Source organism: Astatotilapia calliptera, chromosome 9 (genome assembly GCF_900246225.1).
Source record: "Astatotilapia calliptera chromosome 9, fAstCal1.2, whole genome shotgun sequence".
Classification (NCBI taxonomy): Eukaryota; Metazoa; Chordata; class Actinopteri; order Cichliformes; family Cichlidae; genus Astatotilapia; species Astatotilapia calliptera.
In genome coordinates this window covers 8,598,965-8,622,121 of record NC_039310.1, presented here as the reverse complement: position 1 = coordinate 8,622,121, position 23,157 = coordinate 8,598,965, and the positions used below count along the sequence as shown (strand labels likewise).

The window sequence follows — 23,157 nt, the reverse complement described above, 5'->3', positions numbered from 1 at the left end:
CAGCGACCAGATACGGAACAGGCAGGAGAAGGAGACCAAAGCGGGCATACTGTACATAGGTAGAGGGCATAGATTGTTGCCCTTCATCATTTCAGCACAGTTCCGTACTGTCGGTGTTCTCTTTTATCGGCTTGTGCCAGGAAACACATATTTATTTATATTTATATATTGAGTTGCTGTGAAAATGGCGCAGCCGGACAGCAAGAAGATATTTTTTGAGAACCTGTCGGGAGCGGGCAAAGCCATTGCGGTGCTGACGAGCGGAGGGGATGCTCAAGGTAGAGTATCGAGTTACACTTTTTGTGGATACTTGTGTGAAGCATCGTATCAGTGAGGAAAGGCCCGCAAAGGGCGAAGATACACAGCCGTGTCATAGTGACTGCCTGTCAAGTCAGCCTGGCTTTTATTTAAAAACGCGGTGGGGCGGGGTGGTACAGTAAGGCTGTGATGTTATGTGCCATTTACACGGTTAGCCGGCATGCTAACACCGCGCACCCTGCTAAGTCGCTAACAGCATCATCCTGTCATTGATTCAGAGGCATGTGTGACATTACCCAGCGGCTCAGACAGATGCGTCAAGGTCGAGCCGCGCGGTTTGCTTTCCTCCTCACAGTTTATTATTGCATTATAACTGACGGGCTTGTGTTAGCATTTAATTAGCGCAGATTCCCAATTAATTTAGGTTGTGCAGAAGCCAGATACGCAGGAGTGCAGGGCGCTGTGTAACCATTAAAAGCTGGTTCTGGTGGATGCGTAGGCCACTAGCGCACAGGTTGGAAATTCTTACACAGCGTTTCTGTCGTGTTCAGTTTTAGCGAGACTAGAGACTTTGGATTTTTATTAGCACAGTGGAGGCCAGCGGTTGTGGGATGCCGGCATCCTGTGTACGTGATGAGCAGCATATAACTCATCTACGTCTCTTCCAGTCAACTATACGTCACAGAGGAAACCCGGGTCATGTGCTCACCGGCTCATCTCGTAATTTCGCTTAAGCACATGTACATCTACTACTGCCGTGTAACACCACATTGTAATGGCAGCCGGCTGATCCGAATGAGTTACATCATCTTATAATTAAACAACAAAAGTCGAAACTATGATTTTATTTAAAGACAGGATGTGATTATTTTTACCTGTTATGTAACTTATTATTAGGCCTACACGTGACCAGTGTAGTAGAGGAAACATAAAGAGAGAGTGAATCCATCCTGATAGCTTTCAAGCTGTAGAAAGTGAAATATGAGCAAAACATGAATAAATATGGATATTTTAAAACACGTTTTCTTCTTATTGTTTTCATGCTGCATGGAAAGTTATTAACAAACCAACTGTAAATTGTAATTTGACAAAAATAGCAAGAAGCTTTGTATCTTTGTGGGGAAAAACTTCTTTATCCTGCTTTAAAAATAGTCAGAAAGCACTTCAGCTTTTTTTGGCTTATTGATCCAGATATTCTTCCAATATTACCCTGAGAAGCCATGGTCACATCAAAGTTGTGTCCACTTTTAGCATTGGATTGTGATACAAAGGGCAGCAGCACTAACACTGCTCTACAGCATTAAAGAAGCTTCTTTATTTTCTAATGTTGTTTATGTTAAAATCTTCTGCTAAATAACCACCCTGTTTTAAACTTTTCAATACATAATTTAGACAAATGTTGACCTTTTCTCAGAAACCACCTGTTGTTGTTATGTAAGTGCATTTGTGAAGAATTATTAATAATGCATTATTATTAATTACACCAGGTATTCTATAGTGTAACCTCCATCCTCCAGGAGCTCAAAGAGTGAATGTGGTTATTCAGAAGCAGTGAATTGATCCACTTAATTGCAGAACAAACACGCAGCGCTGGCCCCAGAGTTAAGCAGTGAGTCTGCAGCATGCTAGCTGAGACCGTGCATCAATGTCAGAGTACATTGTGTAGCCTTGGCTGAGTGCTTTCAGTCAGTCAGCAGGAGAAAGAGTCAGTCACGCAGAAGAAGAGATGTTCTGCTTTGATAGAGACTTTGAAACCTTCAGCTGAGATATCTACGCGAACATCTTTTCATATATTCTGCCTCTGTTTTCACCACACTCTGATGTCTGATGCCCCTGTGATTGTAGTTATGTAACAAGGACAGCGTGCCATGGATTATACACTGGGTTGTATTGTTGGTCCTTTTCTAATAATTCTGGATGCTTTGCCGGCTTCATGAGCAGATCACATTGCAGAGGCCTCCTCCTAATTTGTTCCCTTCCCTCACTGCTGTGTCCTCTGCTTCCCGAGTGGGCTGAGCCTTTGTGTTGCAGAGTAACAGTACTGCTTGGTTCACAAGGAAACCCAGTCCTTTCTTCCCTTTGTTTACAACTCTTCCAGTTAGCCAAGTTCCCGTTCTCCTCCTTCCTGTGGGTAAAGCTTTACGTTTTTATCCCATCTGTGTTGAAGCTAACCCTGACGTTGACATTAAAGCCACAGAGCATGGTCTTACTGGTTAGTATTTTCACTCAGACTCACAGAACCTGTAGGAGGAGCTAGGAAAGCCTTTTGACCAAACATGGCAGGGCTTTCTGATGGGGCAAAAAAATCCACAAGTGACACACAGACACTATAAACACGCAAAGGCTGGGCTTACACACATTATCTCCCACATCCAGGACATAGAAATACTCATAAAAAAATAAATAAAGGTTTACAGCTGCACCCAGATTAAATAAATATCCATGTAGCTTAAGCCCTGGGAGAGCCATGCAAATTGGGGTTTTACAATGACTTGGTGCAGTTGAGACACATGTGTTTTCCCTCTCTATAGTTTAAAGTTTGACCTTGTAAAACAAGTTGTTTTGTGATTAAGATTTCTTCTTTTAACTCTTTCTCTTTCAGGAATGAATGGTGCTGTGCGTGCTGTGGTTCGAATGGGGTTGTACGTGGGGGCAAAGGTTTATTTCATTCATGAGGTGAGCCATAAATTTATCTTTAGGACTATAGTAGCATTTTCAAGGAAAATCACTATAAAGTATTTGGAAGACATTTAAGCCCAACTTTAATGGTTGGATTTGTGTACAGTACTAGCCAGGGGTCCGGTATCAATACAGGGATGTTTATTTTGTTTTCATGAAGCAGATGTTAAAAGAGCTTTGGGAAGAGCCATGCTCTGTCTGCTCATCCTGTGATCCCAGCACATCTGTGTACGTGTGGCTTCTGCTCACACACAGTGTGATGTTACATAACTGAGGCTTTAGATGCCTCATATGAATACCCTGCACCCAGCTAAGGTAGCACAGTATGAGGATGCACCAGTCTTATAGTTAATGATGTAAATTTCATTGGTTTTGAATTATGTGGAAATATTTTGATTATTTCAAGTCATGATGACAATAGGATGTCGTTGCGTTGTATTTTGGGCTGTTAGCCAGAGGTTATTTGGAGTGTGTGTTTGTTTGCTTAGCTCGTGCAACACTCAGAAAGATGATTCTTTGGCCTCATAACCATGAAGCAATATTTTGAAATAAATTGCAGCAGAAATCAAATGGTCATGTATTCAAATAAATAATTAGTAAGGAAAATAAACTGAATGTATACTACTTGAGTAAATTTTATTTGCCCAGATTCCATTAAATGTAACATTTCATGTTGTACTTATGTAACAGAGTTACATGGGCAATTTATATGTTTATTACATGTAATTTATATCTAATTAAATTAGTTACAGCCACAAGTTTAGGCATAAATGTTAAATGTATATTCTTTTTTTTCTCTGTAATCAGGGATATCAGGGTATGGTGGATGGTGGGGATAACATAAAGGAAGCCACATGGGAAAGTGTGTCCAGCATGCTGCAGTTGGTGAGTAATTATCATGGTCTATAGTAGACACATGTAACATACACAGAGTGAGGTTTTTATAAGCAGGTGTTCTCTCTCCTGTGGGCTCCCGGCTTATATCGGAAACATTCGAAAGTAATAAATACTTTTGCAGTTCTTGGACTGCAGTGTGCAGTGTTTCCCACATGGAAACATTACTTGGATGGGCTGGCAGGTGTTTTAATAACTGTCCAAAAACTCATTTAGCTTTTTATTTGTGTGGAGGAACGCCTTGATGTGTGATTGATTTATGATCTTCTCACTCTGCAAGTTCATCATCTTCCAGTAAGCTAACTCTGGCCCTTCCTGTATCGTTTTTCTTCCTGGCTCTCTGACCAGGCTACTGTTGTGATGGTAATCAGCGTTATTCAGCTGCTTTCTCCAGAGAGGATCATGTCCATTTAGATGTACTCCAGTTCCACTGTTTTGAACTGCAGCTGGGGATAGTATCCTTGTGCTACTCCGGTTATCCTCTGTGAGTTTGAGGAACCATTCTAACTAGAACCTGGAGCAAGTGGAGACCCGTTTGATGTATTGCTTTGAAGTCCACCGAGGCGACTTTGGAGTATTGTCACCAGCTGCAGTTCAAGACAGTGCAGTTAGAGTTCATCTTACTAGATAAGCAGCTTATTTTACTCAAAGCACTTTGCAGAGGAACAATCTTCATATCGACGTGTTTAATAATTAATAAATAACCTAACCTCACATCAGATTTATTTCTTGAGACGTTTGCTATAAATTGGAATTATTATCCTTTTTATTATGGCGTGACTAATGCATCCACATGCCCTCTTTACCCACCATAAATAAAATATAAAAGTGTGGAAAAACACTGAAATATGTATTTATCAAAGTTAGGTTTATCTTGCAGGAAGCAATGCACAAAGGAGGAACATGTAAGTCATGTGACACAGACGATAAGGCTGTTTAGTGGTGAAACATTACAACCTCTAACATCGCAGTAGGCGGTGTGTTATCAGTAGTGCTTTTCCTGTTGAAGAACAAACGCAGGAGTTCAAACCAAAAGAATAACCATGTGATATGGGCCGGAGACACTTTTAAAACGTTCCCATTATCGTCACCAGGGAGGGACTGTTATCGGCAGCGCTCGCTGCAAAGAGTTTCGCACTCACGAGGGGCGCCTGAAGGCTGCCCACAACCTGGTGCAGCACGGCATCACCAACCTGTGTGTGATCGGTGGAGACGGCAGTCTGACGGGAGCCAACCTCTTCAAGGAGGAATGGAGCGGGCTGCTGAATGAGTTGGTGGAACAAGGTAGTGGAGGCTTTATGGCTCTGTGTTTCCTATTTCCAGTCAAGACAAAATGCAGTTTATATATTCTGAGGACGTGGTTACACTGTTGAAAACAATTCTGCACAGCATGTGGAGCTTGGAGTCATTTGGTGCCATACTGAGAAACCGTATCTCCTGCCAGTAATATCAGAGATTTGTGTTTGTAGGAACAGCTGTGACTCAGAGTGGTTACTCAGACAAAAGCCCAGTCCTGCTCTAAGCTTCTTTTCCTTTCAGGTTTGATTGAGGCCGATGCCGTCCAGAAGTACTCTGCCCTTCACATTGTGGGGATGGTCGGCTCTATCGATAACGACTTCTGTGGAACTGACATGACAATTGGCACTGACTCGGCTTTGCACAGAATCATCGAGGTGGTGGACGCAATTATGACAACTGCACAGAGGTGAGCAGTCAACATAAGCACCTTTAGCAGCTTTACGTGTGAAAGCTGCATATGTGACAAGTCAGTCGCTAGTTCAGGCTTTAATTATCAGGGTACATTTCAAATATAATAATCCTTCACTCTTACCAGCAGCTGTTTCAATCACTCGCCTTGAAGTTGAGAAAAGTTTAACGCAGGAAAAAACTATCATGGTATCTTCTACACCTGCTCTCGGGTACATCAGCGTTCCTACATCATATTTCCTCTCCTTATCTTTCAGTCACCAGAGGACATTTGTTTTGGAGGTCATGGGCAGACACTGTGGGTAAGAATAGATAAACCTTAGCAGATCCAGAACCATCAACTCTCAGTCAGAGACACAGGCCTTTATCACCTGTGTGTGTTTCCCAGCTACCTGGCCCTGGTGAGCGGCCTGGCTTGCGGGGCAGACTGGGTGCTGATCCCTGAAATGCCTCCAGAGGATGGCTGGGAGGAGAAGATGTGTCAGAAACTATCTGCGGTAACACAGTCAGACTTACTCAGTGAAGTGTAGTATTACTGGGTTGTTCTATGAGATGTAATGTTATATTTACTCTGATAACATGTTGTTCCAAACCTTTCTTTGTTTTTCTACACAGACTTTAAATCACGAAAGACTTTTGTGAGATTTTGTGTTTTTTCTGCTTTGAAAAAAAATGCCAATGTTCTATGATTTAGACCCGTTCCAGGGGAACAAGGCTGAACATAATCATAGTTGCAGAGGGAGCCATTGACAGGCACGGGAAGCCTATAACCTCTAGTTTTGTCAAGGATGTGAGTACCTGAGTGTTAAGAAAGGGGAAGCCAGAAGCACGGAGACCTGACTGATGCAAGCCAGCCATCTGAGCTACACACCGCCAAAATCTTTGGTTACAGTTTTCTTACAGTATCCACATTCAGTCCCGTAATAACAAAGTGTGGACAAGCAGCAATAAAGACAGGATACACCTGATAACTAAGTGTGAACACAAGCCGTGGTGACACCAGGCTTTTATTGTGAACAAATCTGTCCTCGGCTCCCAGGCTGCCGCCGTCGTCCGGCTCCCTCCCCGTGCTTCTGAAAGCCCACGTCACAGCCACAGTCTCAGTTTTTCTGTCATGTTGTTTCTCCACCACGCCCTCCTTGTAGAACCGAGCAGGGATGAAAAGGCTGAATATCATAATTGTAGCCGAAGGGGCGATTGATCGTAACAACAAACCCATTACCACTGAATATGTTAAGAATGTAAGTACAGAGTGTACCCAGTTCCAGCTTTGACTCCCTCCTGAATGACCTCTACTACTGTACTGCTGCCCTGGTGTGGCTTTGTTGCTGTGTTTCTGGAATGCTCTGTAAAGCACACTTGCTAGATTGGTAAGAGGGCTTTCACCACACTGTACTGCCAAAGCACTGCAAGGCACCTTTTCTAAACCTCACAGCTATTATAGGTCTTATAGCATTTACTTATAGCTGCTTCACACATAGCCTTCTTTTTCCTTACAAATTGACTTTTTAACTGTAAATTGTGAATCATGATGATATTATTATATAATTATTACTAACATTTTTATTTGGAGATTCTGTTTTTATTTAAAGTAGCAGAGTAATTATTTTTGATTTCAAATTAAAAGCTCCTTTCTAACATGACTGAAAAATTAGAACGGCTTGCTTGTGCTTTGTTGTTTCCCCTTCTCTTCAGCTTCAGATCGTGTTGATGTTCAAGTTTGTGATGTGCCAGTTTGTTTACATGTGTTTTTGCATATACCTTTGTTTTGTATATATTAGTGACACAGTTATACCTTTATTAGTGTATATATAATATGCATTAGATGAATTTAGACAACAGTAAAGCAACACTTCACCCATAAATCACATAAACATCTTTTTCTCTGGTCCTATTTATCTTGTGCTGTTTATCCATCTAGATGACTTTGCCGTCTGCCTTCTCTTCAGTCGATTTGTGGTGCTCAAAATCCATTTAAAAAGCTCAGCAGGAATGCTTATTTAAAAAAACAAACACTGAACCCCCCCAACACACACGCACATTTTTTAATTTATTTTTGTTTAACCGACTAACAGTTGTATCGTTATGTGGAAGGAAGCCTGCATGTACCTGTGAGGTTTATTTTAAATGCATGTATTTATTTAATTTTTGCTTCTCTGATCAGCACTAGGCAAACATCATCTGATTGCATTATATTCAAGAGAAAACAGACTTACCAATTGGAGCTGAGCGACTCACACCAAAGCAAATATAGGTGATAAACAGCAGCACAGGCCTGAGGAAAGTACAGACATTTGATTTTAGGGTGAACTGCCTCTTTAAGGATCCATTACCTAAATGAACAGCTGTTATTTTCATGAGAATGTTGATGATGTGATGCCAGGCCATCTGCTCAAACTTGTTTTTCTTTTCCTCGCAGCTCGTGGTCAAGTGCTTGGGTTTCGACACACGAGTGACAATTTTGGGACACGTGCAGAGAGGAGGAACCCCATCTGCCTTTGACCGTATCTTGGTAGGTCCACCCTCCTGAGTTATGAGCCAGTGCTCTGATGTTTTTTTGCTAAATGTTGAATTACTTTAGGGGCCAAAATATCAAACATTTGTTGGGTTCACGTGCTCAAAAAGCAGGATTCATTTTTCTCTGTCAAACTACTTTGCCTCTGGCCTGTTGGTTAAATAAAACTTGTTTTAAAAATAAGGAATTAAATGATGCCAGATCATTTGATGGAAATGAACTTCAACCTCCAGAAGACACCCTAAAAATCAAATTACTGCAGGCTAGTAGTTAAAAATGGTTCTCAGTAGTTTGTGTGACCCCCACAATCTCGTCAGCATTCCTGACAACGGGGCACGCTCCTCATGAGACAAAGGATGATGTCCTGGGGAATCTACTCCCAGAGCTGGACCAGAGCGCCACTGAACTCCTGGACAGTCTGAGCGTCCGTCCAAGGATTTCATCCTGATACCTAATGGCAGTCAGGGTGCAGTTGCCTAAGCTGTTGAGGTCTGTGTGTCCTCCCATGGATATGCCTCCCCAGCCCATCACTGTCCCACCAACAAACCAGTCATGCTGAACGATTTTGTGGCTTCTCCAGATCCTTTCATGTCTGTCGCATTTGCTCAGGCTGAACATGTCCTCATTTGTAAGAAGCACAGGGCAGCGGTGCCCTGCCTGTTTTAGTATTTATGGCAAATGTGAGTCGGGCTCCACGGTGCCAGGCAGTGAACACAGAGGGGAAGCCAGAGGGCATCAGGACCTCAGGCCCCCATGAAGTCTGTTTCTGTGTTTGGTCACAGACATCGACACAGGTGTTCTCCTGGAGGTCATTTTGTAGCTCTGGCAGTGCTCATCCTGTTCCTCCTCGCACAAAGGAGTAGACAGCGCTCCTGCTGATGGATTAAGGACCTTCTACGCCCCCGTCCAGCTCTCCTAGAGTAACCAAGCTTCTCCTGGGATCTCCTCCATGCTCTTGCACCTGTTGTTAATTTGATCAACACCGAAGCAGCTGAAACTGATCAGCAACCTCCTCTGCTACTTAACTGACCAGATCAGTGCCCACAACTTTAACTGACTTGATGCTTTACTCTGATTAAAAGGGATTCCTTTCATTTTTTTTCCAAGCAGTATCTTTTGCTTTTGGCCTGTCAAATAAATCATGTTTTTAAATTTATCACGTGAGGTTGTTGCAACTGACATTTTTGACTATTTTGGCAGTTTATAGGCACATTTATGTTTTTGAGCAGCATATTTATTAGTGTTTAAAGTGTTATTCCTAATTTTAAAAGCCATTATATTATCAGAAATGATTTCATTTTCACAATTTCAATAGATGGTCTTTTGAGAATTTATAGTAAATGTTCCCTGTCCGCAGTATTGTTTTGAAGAGTTGTCCAAAACATTTCCTGTTCAATCCCGTGTGTGTCTGAGGAGCGCTGCCCTCAGGTTTTACGTTAAGCATATTAACAGATTTGTGGCTCTGCACACGTGCAAGTGTATCCCAGGAACCCTTCCCGTTTACTACAAAACGTCTACAGATGAAAACAAAAAAATGATGGATGTTTAAGAGGAGAATTAAAACCAATTTTAGATTTAAAGTAAATAAAACTTAAAAGAACAAAAGAAACCCTGAGCAGGGGAAGAAAGTGTTGGCATAGAAACGATGAGTGAGGAAGATGCAGTTTAATCTGTGCGTCTCACATGCAGGCCAGCCGCATGGGTGTCGAGGCTGTTCTCGCGCTTCTGGAGACCACGGCCAACACGCCGGCCTGTGTGGTGTCTCTGTGTGGGAACACATCGGTGCGCGTGCCTCTGATGGAGTGTGTGCAGATGGTAAGTGCTGCTCTGTGCTGGAAACAGTCCAAGACCCTCACGTATTCAATAGGCATGCACACACACATATTTACAAAACCAGAGAAGCCGAGGACAGACAGACACAGAGTCCATAAAGACAAAGAGCTTAAGTAATGATTTCAGACAGCACAGAGTCTGGAGTGGCAATAGTGTCCACAAGAGAAGTGCATTGTTTGAGATGGAGCCACTGGTTAATCATTATCTGTTTATGATGATGATGATGTACCGCCATAGAAATGCACAAAAAAGCTTTGTTGTCGTTCTCGCTCCTTGTTTGGGTTTAACAGAGCTCACAGTGAAGACCTCACTGACGTTATGTAGCAGGAAATGTTAGAGGTGAAGAGCAGGTTACGTATTAGTCACCTTTTTTGCCCAAACACACGTTATTTTTTCCTCTGTCCACACTTCAGGGCAGTTTCTCCTCCATGCAGCAGTTGTGACACTTCAAAGATCACAGACCTTGCATGCAGATGTTTATTCCCAAATCGTGTAGATTAATCAAATTGAAAAGTACTTTTGTGCTGCCGTGTCTAAATGCAGATTTCAAGCAATGAAACAATCTCCTTTCTTTTTTTTGCCCCAGACTCAAGAGGTCCAGAAAGCTATGGACCAGAAACGCTTTGAGGAGGCCGTTAAGCTTCGGGGCAGGTATGACCAACAGACCTGAACTTCACTCAGTCCGGTGTTTCTAAGTGCACACAGGGAAAGTGGATCAAGGTGCTATTTTAGAACACCATCAGTCTGTTGTTTACACTCAGTGTTCAGCAGGATGAGGAAAGAGGGGAAGAATCAGGATCATGGACTTCATTTTCAAATACACCTCCCTTAGTTTTGAAGTGTTTACTGTGTATTGAAGTGTTGGAACAGATGAACTCACTGCACTTGGTTTTTCTGCAGGAGCTTTGAAAACAACCTGAAGACATACAAACTGCTGGCTCATCGTAAACCAGAATCCGAGCTGCCGACTGTAAGTGATGGTGTCAGCTTTGCTTGCTCACACTTAACACACACACAGAAATGAAAAAGGACAGAGCCCCCCCCACAGAATACCTGTAGAGCAGGTTGTTTTTAGGGAGCCAAGTCAGCCTAAGGTTCTGCCCAACAAATAATGACTCAGTTGTGCTATTTTAAGAGCTGTCTTTGACAAAACAAAGCCATATACTTTATTTATCTAGAGGTGGAGGCAAAAACAAATAAAAAAGTATTGTCCAGGCATCAGGCCCCAGCGAGGATCGAACTCGCGACCCCTGGTTTACAAGACCAGTGCTCTAACCACTGAGCTATGGAGCCTGCGCTGCACACCTTCTGAGGGAGTGACCTTATTACCATTGTCCTGTGTGTTGGGTGTGTGACATCAGGCTGAGGGCATTAGTATTCAGCAGTCATATGCGTCAGTGGTTCCCTGCTGTTCATTATAAAAAGATGAAAAGTGCACATAATAAGAACAAGTATTGACTTCTAACCATGTTGTTCTTATTTACTCTGAAGCCTTAAGGTTTAGTGAGCGTGGGCTTCATATGGGGCCCGGGTGGCCACTGTTGCTGTGCAGTGATATTAGATCACACCTGGCTCCCCTCTGAGGGTTGGACTTGATCATCCCTGCCAGGAGCTGCAGCTCCATAGGAGGTAGCTTACACTGAAAATCAGCGAAGTGTAGAGGCAGCCTGACAGACTCCATGCTGTGGACCTTGCCTTAGGGTCTGACTCCACCCTCTGCCTCTGTGATAATGACCACTGTAGGCTCAGCATGTGGCTGAGAGTACCCCAGAAAGCATTTATTGATTTCTTCTGTAGAGCGTGATCATCCATGTTCAAAAACACACTTTATCATTTGGTGGGATTATTCCAGAGCCAGAATGTATGATAACCTGTTGCTGTGCATTTTATGTCTTCAGAGCAACTTCAATGTGGCAGTGCTGAATGTCGGGGCCCCTGCAGCGGGCATGAATGCTGCTGTCCGTTCAGCTGTAAGGGTGGGCATCTCTGAGGGGCACAAGATGTTTGCCGTCAGTGATGGCTTCGAGGGATTCTACAAAGGACAGGTGAGACTTGTAGCACTGCTGCTGCACTACTGCATGTCATTATAATCGGCCTGAAACTAATGAGATTTCATGTTATTTAAATGCATTCATAATTTCCAAGCTTAATAAAAATCTTCTGTGTGTGTGACTCCAATTTTTTAATCAATATCTCAGAGAGAATTGGCTTAGCTTGATGAGAGTCAGACAGTGCACAGTCACACTAAAGCATAATCAGGGAAACCCGGGGGATAATCTGTCCAGATTAATGTAAACCAATTTCCTCACGCTCACTCTCCCTGCTCTGCTCGGCTCAGTCGAAACGATGCAGTACCACAACTATCCAGTGGGGGGAAACAGACTGTTCTCCCTGGGCTGAGAAACACAGCTCTGTACTGATAAGTCAAAGACTTTCTCACATTACCTATCACCACAATATCACGAGATTTATGAATACAGGGTAAAAGCAAGCAGCACCTGTGTGACTTTTAACAATGAAAACTTGTACTGATATGTAATCTGAGGTGATACCGTTTCTTTGTTGCATGACTGGTATAACTAGTTTCTGTCCTCTAGCCTCCTTTGACGAAACCGCTCAGAGTGTGGGGTCGGCTCAGTGAACAGCACTTAGGAAACAATCGGATCATTTATCTCTATCAGAATGTCTCCACTGTCACTGCTTAGTTAAACATCCTCTGTGAGACCTGGATTCAGACTGTGCCTACTGACCCCAAGAAGATTAGAGCAGAGGGAATAATGGATTTCTGTTATTCAGGACTCAAGCACTCTCTGCTACACGCTTTGTTAGTTTCCGCTGCTACATGAAAGAGATTGTCCAGCAAATTAACTCTGGTGTTTGCTATGTCTGCCCTGAGAACCAGGAGGATAGGACAGAAAATACACAACTGTGAGAGAGATGCAAACTTAAGAAAATAAATTGGGGAGAAAACAGCTTCCACACTGGGACTCATTAGTCTCTGTGCAACTCTTAACACAACAAAGAAAGAAAAGCACCAGCTTTTGGAGCTTTTCAGCTCGTTGCAGGTTAGAAGAGCACTAAATTAGAACATTTAAAACAAAACAAAATAAATAAAAGCATCCTGTGAACAGCTCCACTCATCAGTAATAGCTAACGTATATGTCTCATCCATCTACCCTTCAGATTAAGGAGGTGAAATGGGGTGATGTTGGAGGTTGGACGGGACAGGGTGGCTCCCTGTTGGGGACAAAAAGGTAAAGAGTCTTCAGTTTTTCTTATAAAATGATGATTAAATTGAGATATCTACAAAGGTGATGGAATCTGTATCAGCACTGTACCAGTGTATCCAGAGAATTTCCTCATAGACGGCTTTAAGAAACTAAATTCCCAGCCATACACTTTGTATTTCAATGATTTTGTATATTTGCATAATGTTTTTTTCATAATACTCATTTTGTAATCCTCAGAACACTTCCTGCAAAACACGTGGAGAAAATTGCTGAGCAAATGCGAAAGCACAATATAAATGCTTTGCTGATTATCGGTGGATTCGAGGTAAGTTTCACACTCAGTTTTTGTCTCTGCTCGTTTTGCTTTTAACTTGTTGAGTCTGTCAGTAGATGCTTCTCATCTTTAAGTCTGTGTACAAGCTTAAAAGCTTTTAAATTATGAATATTTATGACATGTTACAATAAACAGTATAATGTTTCCATCAGCCTTATCCCGCTTCATTTCAGCACACCTCTGTATGGTTCCATGCATAGCTGTGTACAAAACTATGCTTTAAATTCAATTCTCTGCCTAAAAGCAGAGCTGCAGAACTGCAACATTGGAAGCTAATATTTAGCATTACATGTTAAATGGTATATGATATATATGTATAGCTATATAGTGAGAAAGAAGACTCCTTAACATGATGTTTTTGGATTATTTAACTGAAGTTGACTCGATTTGATCTGATTTGGAAACAGAGAACACCTGCTTTTCTTCAGCCATTTCACGCACTCCTGTATAGATGCTCACCAGCTTTACTTTTCCTTTGATGAATGCAAGTAAATGAGTTATCCTGTGTATGATGTACGTGTGTGTGTTTTTTGAGGGTGAATGTGGAGTGGTACCTGTCTGTTTCGCTGCTGTCCGTTGTGATAGACCTGGCTCCTCCCCTTGGCACCCTCCACTTATGTCTTACCCTTTCCTTTGTGGCAAGTAGCACCTCTCTTCCAGACCAACCTTCCAAACCCCTCGCAGACACTAAAGCACTTGGCTCTGCCCTGCAGGCCTTCCTGTCACTGCTGGAATTGTTAACGGCTCGTGGGAAATATGAGGAGTTCTGTGTGCCCATGGTTATGGTCCCGGCCACCGTCTCCAACAATGTGCCGGGCTCTGACCTCAGCATTGGCGCTGACACGGCTCTGAACGCCATCACTACTGTAAGTGATGGGGCCTGCCAACAGGAATAGACAGACATGACACAGACACACAAACACATCCGCTCACTTTACAAGCCAGCCAGCTGTGTTTCAACAAGGGGGAAAAACCCACAGTGTTGTGTTTTACCAGTCACCAGCCTGTCAGGGGATCATTCGGAAGAAATCCTTGTAACGGTGGCATCTGTCAGCCACACGTGGCACAAAAAGCCTCCCTAAAAACTAGAAATTCAGACAGACAAAGTGAGTCATGTCAGCACCGTGAGGCGTGACTGGTAAACGTAAAGCTCCCTTCAGGTAAGTAAGTGAGTGTCAACATGGAGGCATGCTGTGAGGTGCACACGTGTTGTGGCCGCCATGTTTTGCTCTGCTTGCCCTTCTCCCTGTCTGTGTGTTTGTGATAGTGTCCTCTGACACGTCATGACGAGTGGCTGGCTGCATGCAGGTTTTGACGTCTACATATCGCCAGAACACAAGCTTAACAGCCTGTAGTTCAGGTAACGTGTGCTGTTTCAAACTGGAATCGCAGCTTGGCCATCTTCATGTCCTCCTGCTGTGTATGCAGACTCGACTGGCCCTGCTTGTCCTGCTGAATATAAGCAGATCTGGCTGTCATGTGGTTGTTATATGCCGCGTCACCGTGGAGCAGATTCTGAGGCCAACAAGCACACATCTCTCTGTCCTGTCTCTTCATCTGTTCTTTGTCTGTCCCTGTTTATCATCCTTCCCTCTGCTTTCTCTCTCTGCACATCAACTTCCTGTTCTGATTACACGTTCCCCTCTCTGCTCTGCCACTCTTTCTGTTCTTATTTTCTTTTCTCCAACACTCTGTTCACAATCCCATCCTCCCGTCCTTTCTGCCAAAGGGAAGCCATAGCCGCTATCACACGGAACATGCCGGAATGGCGGGATACTCTCTTGCAAACTGAGAGAGATTCACCCCTCTCTCTCTATAAGTGACCGGTCGTCTAACGCGTTTTCTGTATACTGCTGCTTCAGGCGTTTGAGAGTCTGCTGCAGCTGTATGAGGCTCGCGCCAACTATGAGGAGTTTTGCATCCCGATGTGCATATTGCCTGCCACCATTAGTAACAATGTACCCGGCACCGATCTAAGTATCGGGGCAGACACGGCCCTCAATGCCATTGTGGAGGTAAGGCAGTCAAACCGCCGCCAGCAGAGCTTTGAGCGCTTTGTTCAAGATGCTTGTGCAAAGACACTGAACGTGAGGCATGATATGAAAGTGCAAGAGAGAAAACTGTGGTCCAGTGCTAATACTCAGCAAACTGTCCGCTTACAGAAGGTGCTACACTATTTTCTCTGGATTTAGGTTACAGTAAAGGCAACAAAAGTCAATGAATTAAACTTAGCCCGAACACTAACTCAAACATAAACTGTGCATTCATGTGCTGCTGCGAAAAATTGGAAAAAAGTGTTTTCCTACTGATCCCCCTCACATCATCAAAACAACTGAGAAAGATGGAAAAGTTTGGTGCACAACTTTCTCAGTTCTTTTAAATCATACACAAAAGCATGAAGTAAAATTGTGCACATTTAAGTACATCAGGTTTGTTTTCTAACATTAAATATATGATATGCTGAAGCACTTTGAGGGCTCCAGGATAGTGATTTACAAAATTGTTAGCTTGTGTCCATGCAGAGAAACAGATTTGTTACAAATGTTACTTCTTAGAGCTAACCCTGTTAAAAGCTAAAGTAACAGTTTATTTATTGGATGGCCTGTATTTATATAGCGCTTTACTAGTCCCTAAAGACCTCAAAGCGCTTTACACATCCAGTCATCCACCCATTGGTGATGGCAAGCTACATTGTAGCCACAGCCACCCTGGGGCGCACTGATAGAGGCAAGGCTGCTGGACACCGGGCCCTCTGACCACCACCAGTAGGCAATGGGTGAAGTGTCTTGCCCAAGGACACAACGACCAAGACCGTCCAAGCCGGGGCTCGAACCGGCAGCCTTCCGATTACAAGGCAAACTCCCAACTCATAAGCCACGATCGCCCTGTGCTGTTTCAACACATTCTCATTTAAAAGCACAAGGATACACTATAGCACGATTTCCCATTTTTGGGAGACGGGCTCTCTGCAGAGCACGTGAATTCACAGTAACACATATTTTTATATTTTTACCACTGCTGCAACTTCTAAACTGACGCTAGATTATCTCATATTTAGCTGATTGTCAGCACTGGGCTATCAAAATAAAAATCTAGCACAGGAAGAAAAATGTTTCCACATAGAATTTAACCAAGTGTTTGCATATGAATTCTGAATTTAATGTTACCATCTGACGTGTTCTGTCGTCTTTCGCAGGATCCAGTCTGTCTGGTGAAAGCAGCATTTAGATGAATCTGTTGTTGAAATGTAGCTATTCGCTAAATAAGCATGCTGTTGTTCTACTGTGTGGAAAGTCTTAAGTTAACACTAATCTTTATGTTTACCTTGATGGGCAAATATGAGCTCAGCGTTACAGAGGTTAGCTTTGACACATTAGTGCTGAATGTGTACTGACTTTGTGAGCTCATGTGCGTGTGTCAGACCTGTGACCGCATCAAGCAATCAGCCAGTGGGACCAAGAGACGTGTGTTCATTATTGAGACTATGGGAGGCTACTGTGGCTATCTGGCCACGGTGGGGGGCCTGGCTTCAGGGGCCGATGCTGCTTACATCTACGAGGAGCCGTTTGACATCAAAGAACTGCAGGTATGACGCAACCACAGAACCAGTATGCATTCATTATTTAAAGTAGACCTGTGATGGTCATTTCAGCACCAGCTTTTTATTCTTGGACTGAAGTAGCTTTGCATGAGTCACAGTTCCAAAATAAACAAACAAACAGTTTTGGCTCCTCTCTCTCCAAGGACATTCTCCCTTTATTACAGTTATTTTCGTATTGTCCAATGAACAACACACAGTGTTATATAAATGCTCAGAAATAAACACTGAAGTAAGCAAGCAAATAAAACATTCTAACAAAACAAACAGCAGCAAAAAGAAAACTATCCTGTATGAAAACAAAAACATTCAATAATAACTTTAATAATGATGGAATCTGTTATATTTATAGTGTATATACACTTAATGCCCACTTTTGTAGGTACACCAGTTTAAATTCCTTTTAATCCAAATATCTAATCAGCCAGTCACATGACAATTACTCACTACATCTGGCATGCAGACACTGCTGATCTACTGGGATTTGAACCCACAACCATCTCTAGGATTTACAGAGATCGATCAAAGAATAAGAAAGCATCCAGACAAACTGCAGTCCTCTTGGTGAAAGGGCCTCGTTGATGCCAGACGTCTGAGGTGAATAGTCAGACAGCTCTGAGCTAATAGGAAGACAGCAGTGACTCAAATAACCACTCGTTACCACCGTGGTTTACAGAAGGAACACCTCTGAATGCACAACAAGTCAAACTACAGCAGCAGGGGACCACAGCAAGGTCCACTCCTGTCAGCTTACAACTGCAAGCTGAAGCAACAGTTAATGTTGCCTGGGCTGTCGAGCCTATTTCTGCTGCAGCTTTGGGACTGCAGGGTGAGAATTTGACATAAACGGCATAAAAGCATGGCTCCATTCTGCCATGCATTAACTGCTGGTGGTGTAATGGTGTCGGGGGATTTTCTTGGAAAACTTTAGGCCCCTTAGTACCAGCACTGAAGGCAAACGAGGTGTACCTAAAAAAGTGGCCGTTAGTGTATATGGCAGTAAATAAGGTAAAGCAACATAGGTCCCCTTTAAGTTTCAGGCTCAGTTCTTTACATGTCATTCCTGGTTTTATCCACTAGATGTCACCCTACTCTAGTTCTAAGGCAGACCTTACAGAGCCACCTATGTGTTAACATCAGCCACATGCACTACTTCGTCCCACAGGCCAATGTTGAACATCTGACAGAGAAAATGAAGACGAGCATTCAGAGAGGTCTGGTCCTCAGGTAAGAAAATGACAGTCACCTTAAATTTCCAGCCAGCATCTCTTTGTAATGAGCTGCAGTGTAAACATGCATTTCCATCCCTCGGTGTTTGAAGCTCCTTGTATAGTAAACAAATGTTGTGGTGAAGCCGACAGTTTTGACAGTGCTGACATTTTACGATCCGGCTCCCACTGATGACGTCCAGCTAGCGTGAGCGTCAACTCACATCGTGAGTGTGCCTCTGCTAACACTTTCACTGTGTGTCTGTCAGGAATGAGAACTGCAATGAGAACTACACAACAGACTTCATCTATCAGCTGTACTCTGAAGAAGGCAGGGGGGTGTTTGACTGCAGGAAGAATGTGCTGGGACACATGCAGCAGGTGGGCTGATTTCCCATTGTATAAATAATCAGTGGTAACGTCTCCTCCAGAGTACAGAAGTGCCAATTTTCCATATTTGTATCATGAATATGCATGTTCTCAGTTTACATGGCTGGTCTTTGTTGTATTTTGGATTTGTGTATCTTGAGATTAGCACATAAAAAAACTGGAACACACAAAACTTTGATGATCTCTGAGGAAAATCTAGTTTGTAATGAAAAGATAGCACAGCTAGCAAACCACATCAGCAAACATGTGTTCAATTAAGAAGAAAGGGGGGAAAGATCTGGTGGATGAGTGAAAACTCTTAATTTTTTTCAAAGGGAGGAGCGCCGTCTCCATTTGACCGGAACTTTGGGACCAAGATCTCAGCCAAGGCCATGCAGTGGGTCTCCAAAAAGCTGGTTGAGACGTTCAGACAAGGTAAGGTTAATGTTCCCTGCAGCCTGTAATTAGACCCGCGGTAGCCGATCCTCCCTCCCTGCAGAGGCGTGGCCGTTGTGAAGCAGATCTGTCATGGAGTCACTCTGTCTGACATTTTGATGTATGTTTATCCTCACAAAGAAAATGAATTATTGATCATTTACACTCATCAATGTAGCATTTTAATGAGGACCGACACGCTTCCTCATCTGATACGACACAACCGACCTGTACACTGTTTGTGTAATAAGGCCGCCATTAAAGTTAAAACTCCTCTTTTTGTTTTGTTTTTTGTGTCCATTTCTCTTACACTCGGATGACATAAGATGAAGGTAAATCCTCTTCTTCATGCTGGCTCCATGACCATCTACATATTTAGCTCCTATCTTGTGTTTTCATTTTAGCACCATACTCCCAGTGTGTGTGTGTGTGTGTTTCTGTGTGTGTCATTTTCACTGTTCTGTTACACACATGTAGGATGCAATCTGCCCATGCCTTCCAAATTTACCGGCAGCCACCATGCAGTGCTGTTTCCAGGTCCTTTCTGAAATGGAAATGTGCAAGCATGGGCTGCATTTGTTCCTGCTTTTCCCACATTTTCTTGGTAGTGTGCGGTGCTTTATCTCAATTCAGCTGCTTTTGTTCATGGCTTCCATATCAACACCTCTTTGTGCTTCAGTTTTCTCATCCTCTTAAACCACACTGCAGCTGTTTCATTTATGATGATGTTTCAGATAGCCACTAGCTGGTAGAAAGAAATCACTGTGAACCACCCCCACCTCCCCAGATACCTCTCAATGTGAAAGCCACTGGGAATTTAGCCAAAAATCATAACAATTACAAATGGTATCAAAGTTGAGAGTTTAGGTGAGTCCTTGGCCTTTTTGATGAGACAAAAAAGTCCAAAAACATTAAAAACTGAGCTCAGTCACTGGGATTACACTTTAACAAAAAAAGGACTGTAATTAAAAAACAGAAATTATTTGTGAATTGAAAAGTTCAAAAGTTCTGATTTTTTTTTACCGTATACAAAATAGAGACTTAAAAAAGAAATTTGACTACTGATAATACAGAAGAAGTTTCCCTTCTTTTCTTTTTTTCTTACTGTGGCGTACAAGCCACAGTAACAGGCCTGTAAAACTGATTAAAATACAGTTAAAGGTGCAAAATGCACGCCCTTCTTTGAAAGCTATCAAGCAGGTCAGGATGGACCCTTTGGTTGTCTGGTTCTGGCCATCGGGTCGTATGTTTGCTGATCCATGTGCTGCTTTGATTGATCTTCTTAAAGCTACCGATCACAGAGAGAGGCAGGGTGGGGTGCTGCTGCCATCTGCTGGTAAGGCAGCTGTGGCTGTTGGTGGTTGGCTACATAGACGCAGCTTCAACTCTACAGTTAACTCGCTTTATACATTAACAAAATATTAATAATGAAACGACTAGTTTTTCTGGTGCCAACTAACAAAATCACCGACTTTAAGAAGGGAAGCAGTTATCCTTTGCTGCTGATGTGAGGGTAACCCTGATCACCAGTGTAGTCCACTGTTTCTCCTACAAAAACAATGACACTAGTCATTTTCACCAGTGGGCTTTTAAATCACTGACACACAGAGGTGTAGGAAGTTAAATCTAGCGATCAAAAAGTTCCAAAATAACGGCACTGCATAGACCCACAGCTGGAACGCTGTTGTAGGTTTGGGTTTCCAGTGGCTTTAATTCCACCCTAATGCATGTTTGTAAGATCAGGGACTTCCTGTGTTTGCACCTTTGATTGATTCAGTGTTTGTGTGCAGGCCGAGTGTTTGCTAACACCGAGGACTCCTGCTGTCTGCTGGGAATGCGCCGCAGGACTCTGGTCTTCCAGCCTGTGGTCCAACTCAAGGATGAGACTGACTTTGTGTATGTATCACAGTAGCTCGCTGGCACACAGGGAGATTAGTCCAGAAGAGAACTCGGGAGTCCAAAATGAGAAAGAAATGCCGAAATAAACGCTGACACTGACGTTTCTTCATCTGTGTGCAGTCACAGGATCCCCAAGGAGCAGTGGTGGCTGAAGCTGCGTCCTTTGATGAAGATCTTGGCTAAGTACAAGACGAGCTACGACGTCTCCGACTCCGGACAGCTCGAGCACGTCGTACACAATCGACCAAAAGACTCGGACGCTTCGGTGGCCATGTGAAGGCCCGCGCTGTATGACGGTCTGAGTTCAGTCTTTGTGTATGATGGAAATTTTGTGAGGTGTCAGTCTTTGTGTTGTAAATGAGCTCCTGTTACAACATGAACACTTTTTTTTCTGGCCACATGCTGTGTTCATGGTCTGTTACTGTCATTCCTTTTAGTGGCGCTCCTCTCAGTTTTGTTTTAAAAAAACTCACCAACTGTAGTCTAGCCTCTCTCCTCTTCTTATCAAATGCACACACACACACAGCTGTCCTGCCATGCATCTGTGTGTCCTCGTCGCCCTGGATCTTTTTAGTGTTTTTAAATTGCACTTTCTGTGTCTTGAGTTGCTTCGACATTCTCTGACTGCAGAGCTGCAGAGTAGGCACTTTATCTGCAGCACAAACCAGTGCGTATCTTCTTAGAACGAGTGTGAGGTTAAGCATATTTATATGAGACTGATGCAATATAGTTTTGCTGCAAGCCAAGAGAACTCCATTCTGTGCTTTAACAAGGAAACTAATATTTATCTTTTAAAAATTATTTTTGCTTGTAAATGTGGATATATTAAAAATGTAGGCACTGCTGTACTGAGTAGCTGTCTGTTATATTGCACCAACAGAGTTAGATGTATATGAGACCCACAGAATAAAATCATACTTGAGATGTGCCTGAGTCACGATTGTCACTTTCCATCAAACGATGTCCTTTTATTTCATCTGGGATTATTACAGTTCTTCCAGTCATTTAATTGACATTTTTGGGGTTTAACTAGAGCTTGTATAATCAAAATCGCTTTCAGTTGACTGACTCTTGGTGAAGCCTGAAGATTAGTGAAGCCAGTTAGCAGGCTCGTGGCCCCGAGTGTCAGATTAATGAGCCATTCATTAGCTGTGTAAATATTTGTTGTTGCAAAGTTAACCTAATGACAAACTACTTATCCAATTCATGGTCATGGAGGGGCTGAAGGGTGAGAGGCAGGACACACCCTGGACAGGACACCAGTGTGTTGAGCTAACACAGAGACACACGGCCACATTAAGCCTTTATGTCCAATTTAGATAAGCAGTTCCCCTCACCCCACTACCTGCATGTGTTTGGACTGTGAGAGGAAGCCAGAGCACCTGGACAGAAAGGCCCCAGGACCTCCTTCCTGTGAGGCAATAGTGTCGACTGTATTAACTAACTAAATTAACACGATGTCTGCATCCACTTCTCAGTCACCCAGTCGCCTTAACGCCCACTCACATCCTGGGTCATTTGACCTCAGGAAATCACATGATAGGGTGGGGCTAGGTTTCACTATGGGCTCACCCGAAACCTTGGCTGATTGTGACCTACACCCGTTTTCACACCCTGGCGTGTGTGATTAGGTAGAGGATCAATAGGGGGTCCATGTCCCTCTCGGGGGACACTCCCACAGGGTTTAAATGATAAGGAATGGGAAGGACAGCTACAGGCAGAAGATGGAGAACCAGCTTCAGCAAAACAACGTTGGTGAAGTCTGGAGAGGCCTCAGAACCATCTCAGGCCACAAACAGCAGAACTCTCTGCCTGGGAGGGATGTGAGGTGGGCAAATGAACTGAATCATTTCTTCAACAGATTTGATTCAACCATGAGACAGTCTACAACATCGGCTGCAGACTCACCCACCCCCACTGCTGCTGTTCCACCTCTGACACCTCAGACACTTCACACCTCCTCTATTCACCCTGCTCACTCCCCCCCACCCCCAACAACAGCATCCAATACACACTCAACACAAGGCTCCAGCCTGTCTCTCTCAACCACCCAGGTTAGGAGGGAACTGAGGAGGATTAATGGCAAGAAGGCAGCGGGCCCAGATGGCATCAGCTCGAGGGTCGTCAGGTCCTGCGCGGACCAACTGTGTGGGGTGATGGAGCACCTCTTCAACCTGAGCCTGAGGTTGGGAAGAGTC

At 43.4% G+C, this 23,157-nt stretch overlaps 1 protein-coding gene and 1 non-coding gene across 10 annotated transcripts; one reads left to right on the top strand and one right to left on the bottom strand.

Annotated features, from left to right (window-relative positions):
* On the top strand, positions 1-21,887 carry pfkpa (phosphofructokinase, platelet a). 9 transcript variants are annotated; one of them, XM_026179437.1, is made up of 23 exons: positions 1-278; positions 2,861-2,934; positions 3,745-3,822; positions 4,926-5,115; positions 5,371-5,536; positions 5,796-5,840; positions 5,927-6,035; positions 6,684-6,779; positions 7,958-8,050; positions 9,743-9,868; positions 10,473-10,537; positions 10,787-10,856; positions 11,785-11,931; positions 13,070-13,140; positions 13,354-13,441; positions 14,164-14,316; positions 15,313-15,465; positions 16,872-17,036; positions 18,214-18,275; positions 18,526-18,637; positions 18,961-19,060; positions 20,851-20,956; positions 21,080-21,887. In XM_026179437.1, the coding sequence occupies exons 1-23, from the start codon at positions 185-187 to the stop codon at positions 21,234-21,236; spliced, it is 2,520 nt and encodes an 839-aa protein (XP_026035222.1). In that variant the 5' UTR covers positions 1-184; the 3' UTR covers positions 21,237-21,887. The 9 variants fall into 9 exon arrangements, with proteins under 9 accessions (XP_026035222.1, XP_026035221.1, XP_026035216.1 ...); XM_026179431.1 differs by lacking the exon at positions 14,164-14,316 and adding an exon at positions 19,387-19,392 and having other exon boundaries at positions 2-278; XM_026179432.1 differs by lacking the exon at positions 15,313-15,465 and adding an exon at positions 19,387-19,392 and having other exon boundaries at positions 2-278.
* trnat-ugu (transfer RNA threonine (anticodon UGU)) lies at positions 11,107-11,179 on the bottom strand. The gene has a single exon. It is a non-coding gene; the product is annotated as a tRNA-Thr (tRNA).
* Positions 21,888-23,157: the final 1,270 nt, after the last annotated feature.

Coding starts and splice junctions, on each gene's coding strand:
- pfkpa (XM_026179437.1), top strand. CDS start 185: ATGGCGCAGCCGGACAGCAAGAAGATATTTTTTGAGAACCTGTCGGGA. Junction 10,538..10,786: donor GCCGTTAAGCTTCGGGGCAG/GTATGACCAACA, acceptor GTTTTTCTGCAG/GAGCTTTGAAAACAACCTGA. Junction 13,141..13,353: donor TCCCTGTTGGGGACAAAAAG/GTAAAGAGTCTT, acceptor TGTAATCCTCAG/AACACTTCCTGCAAAACACG.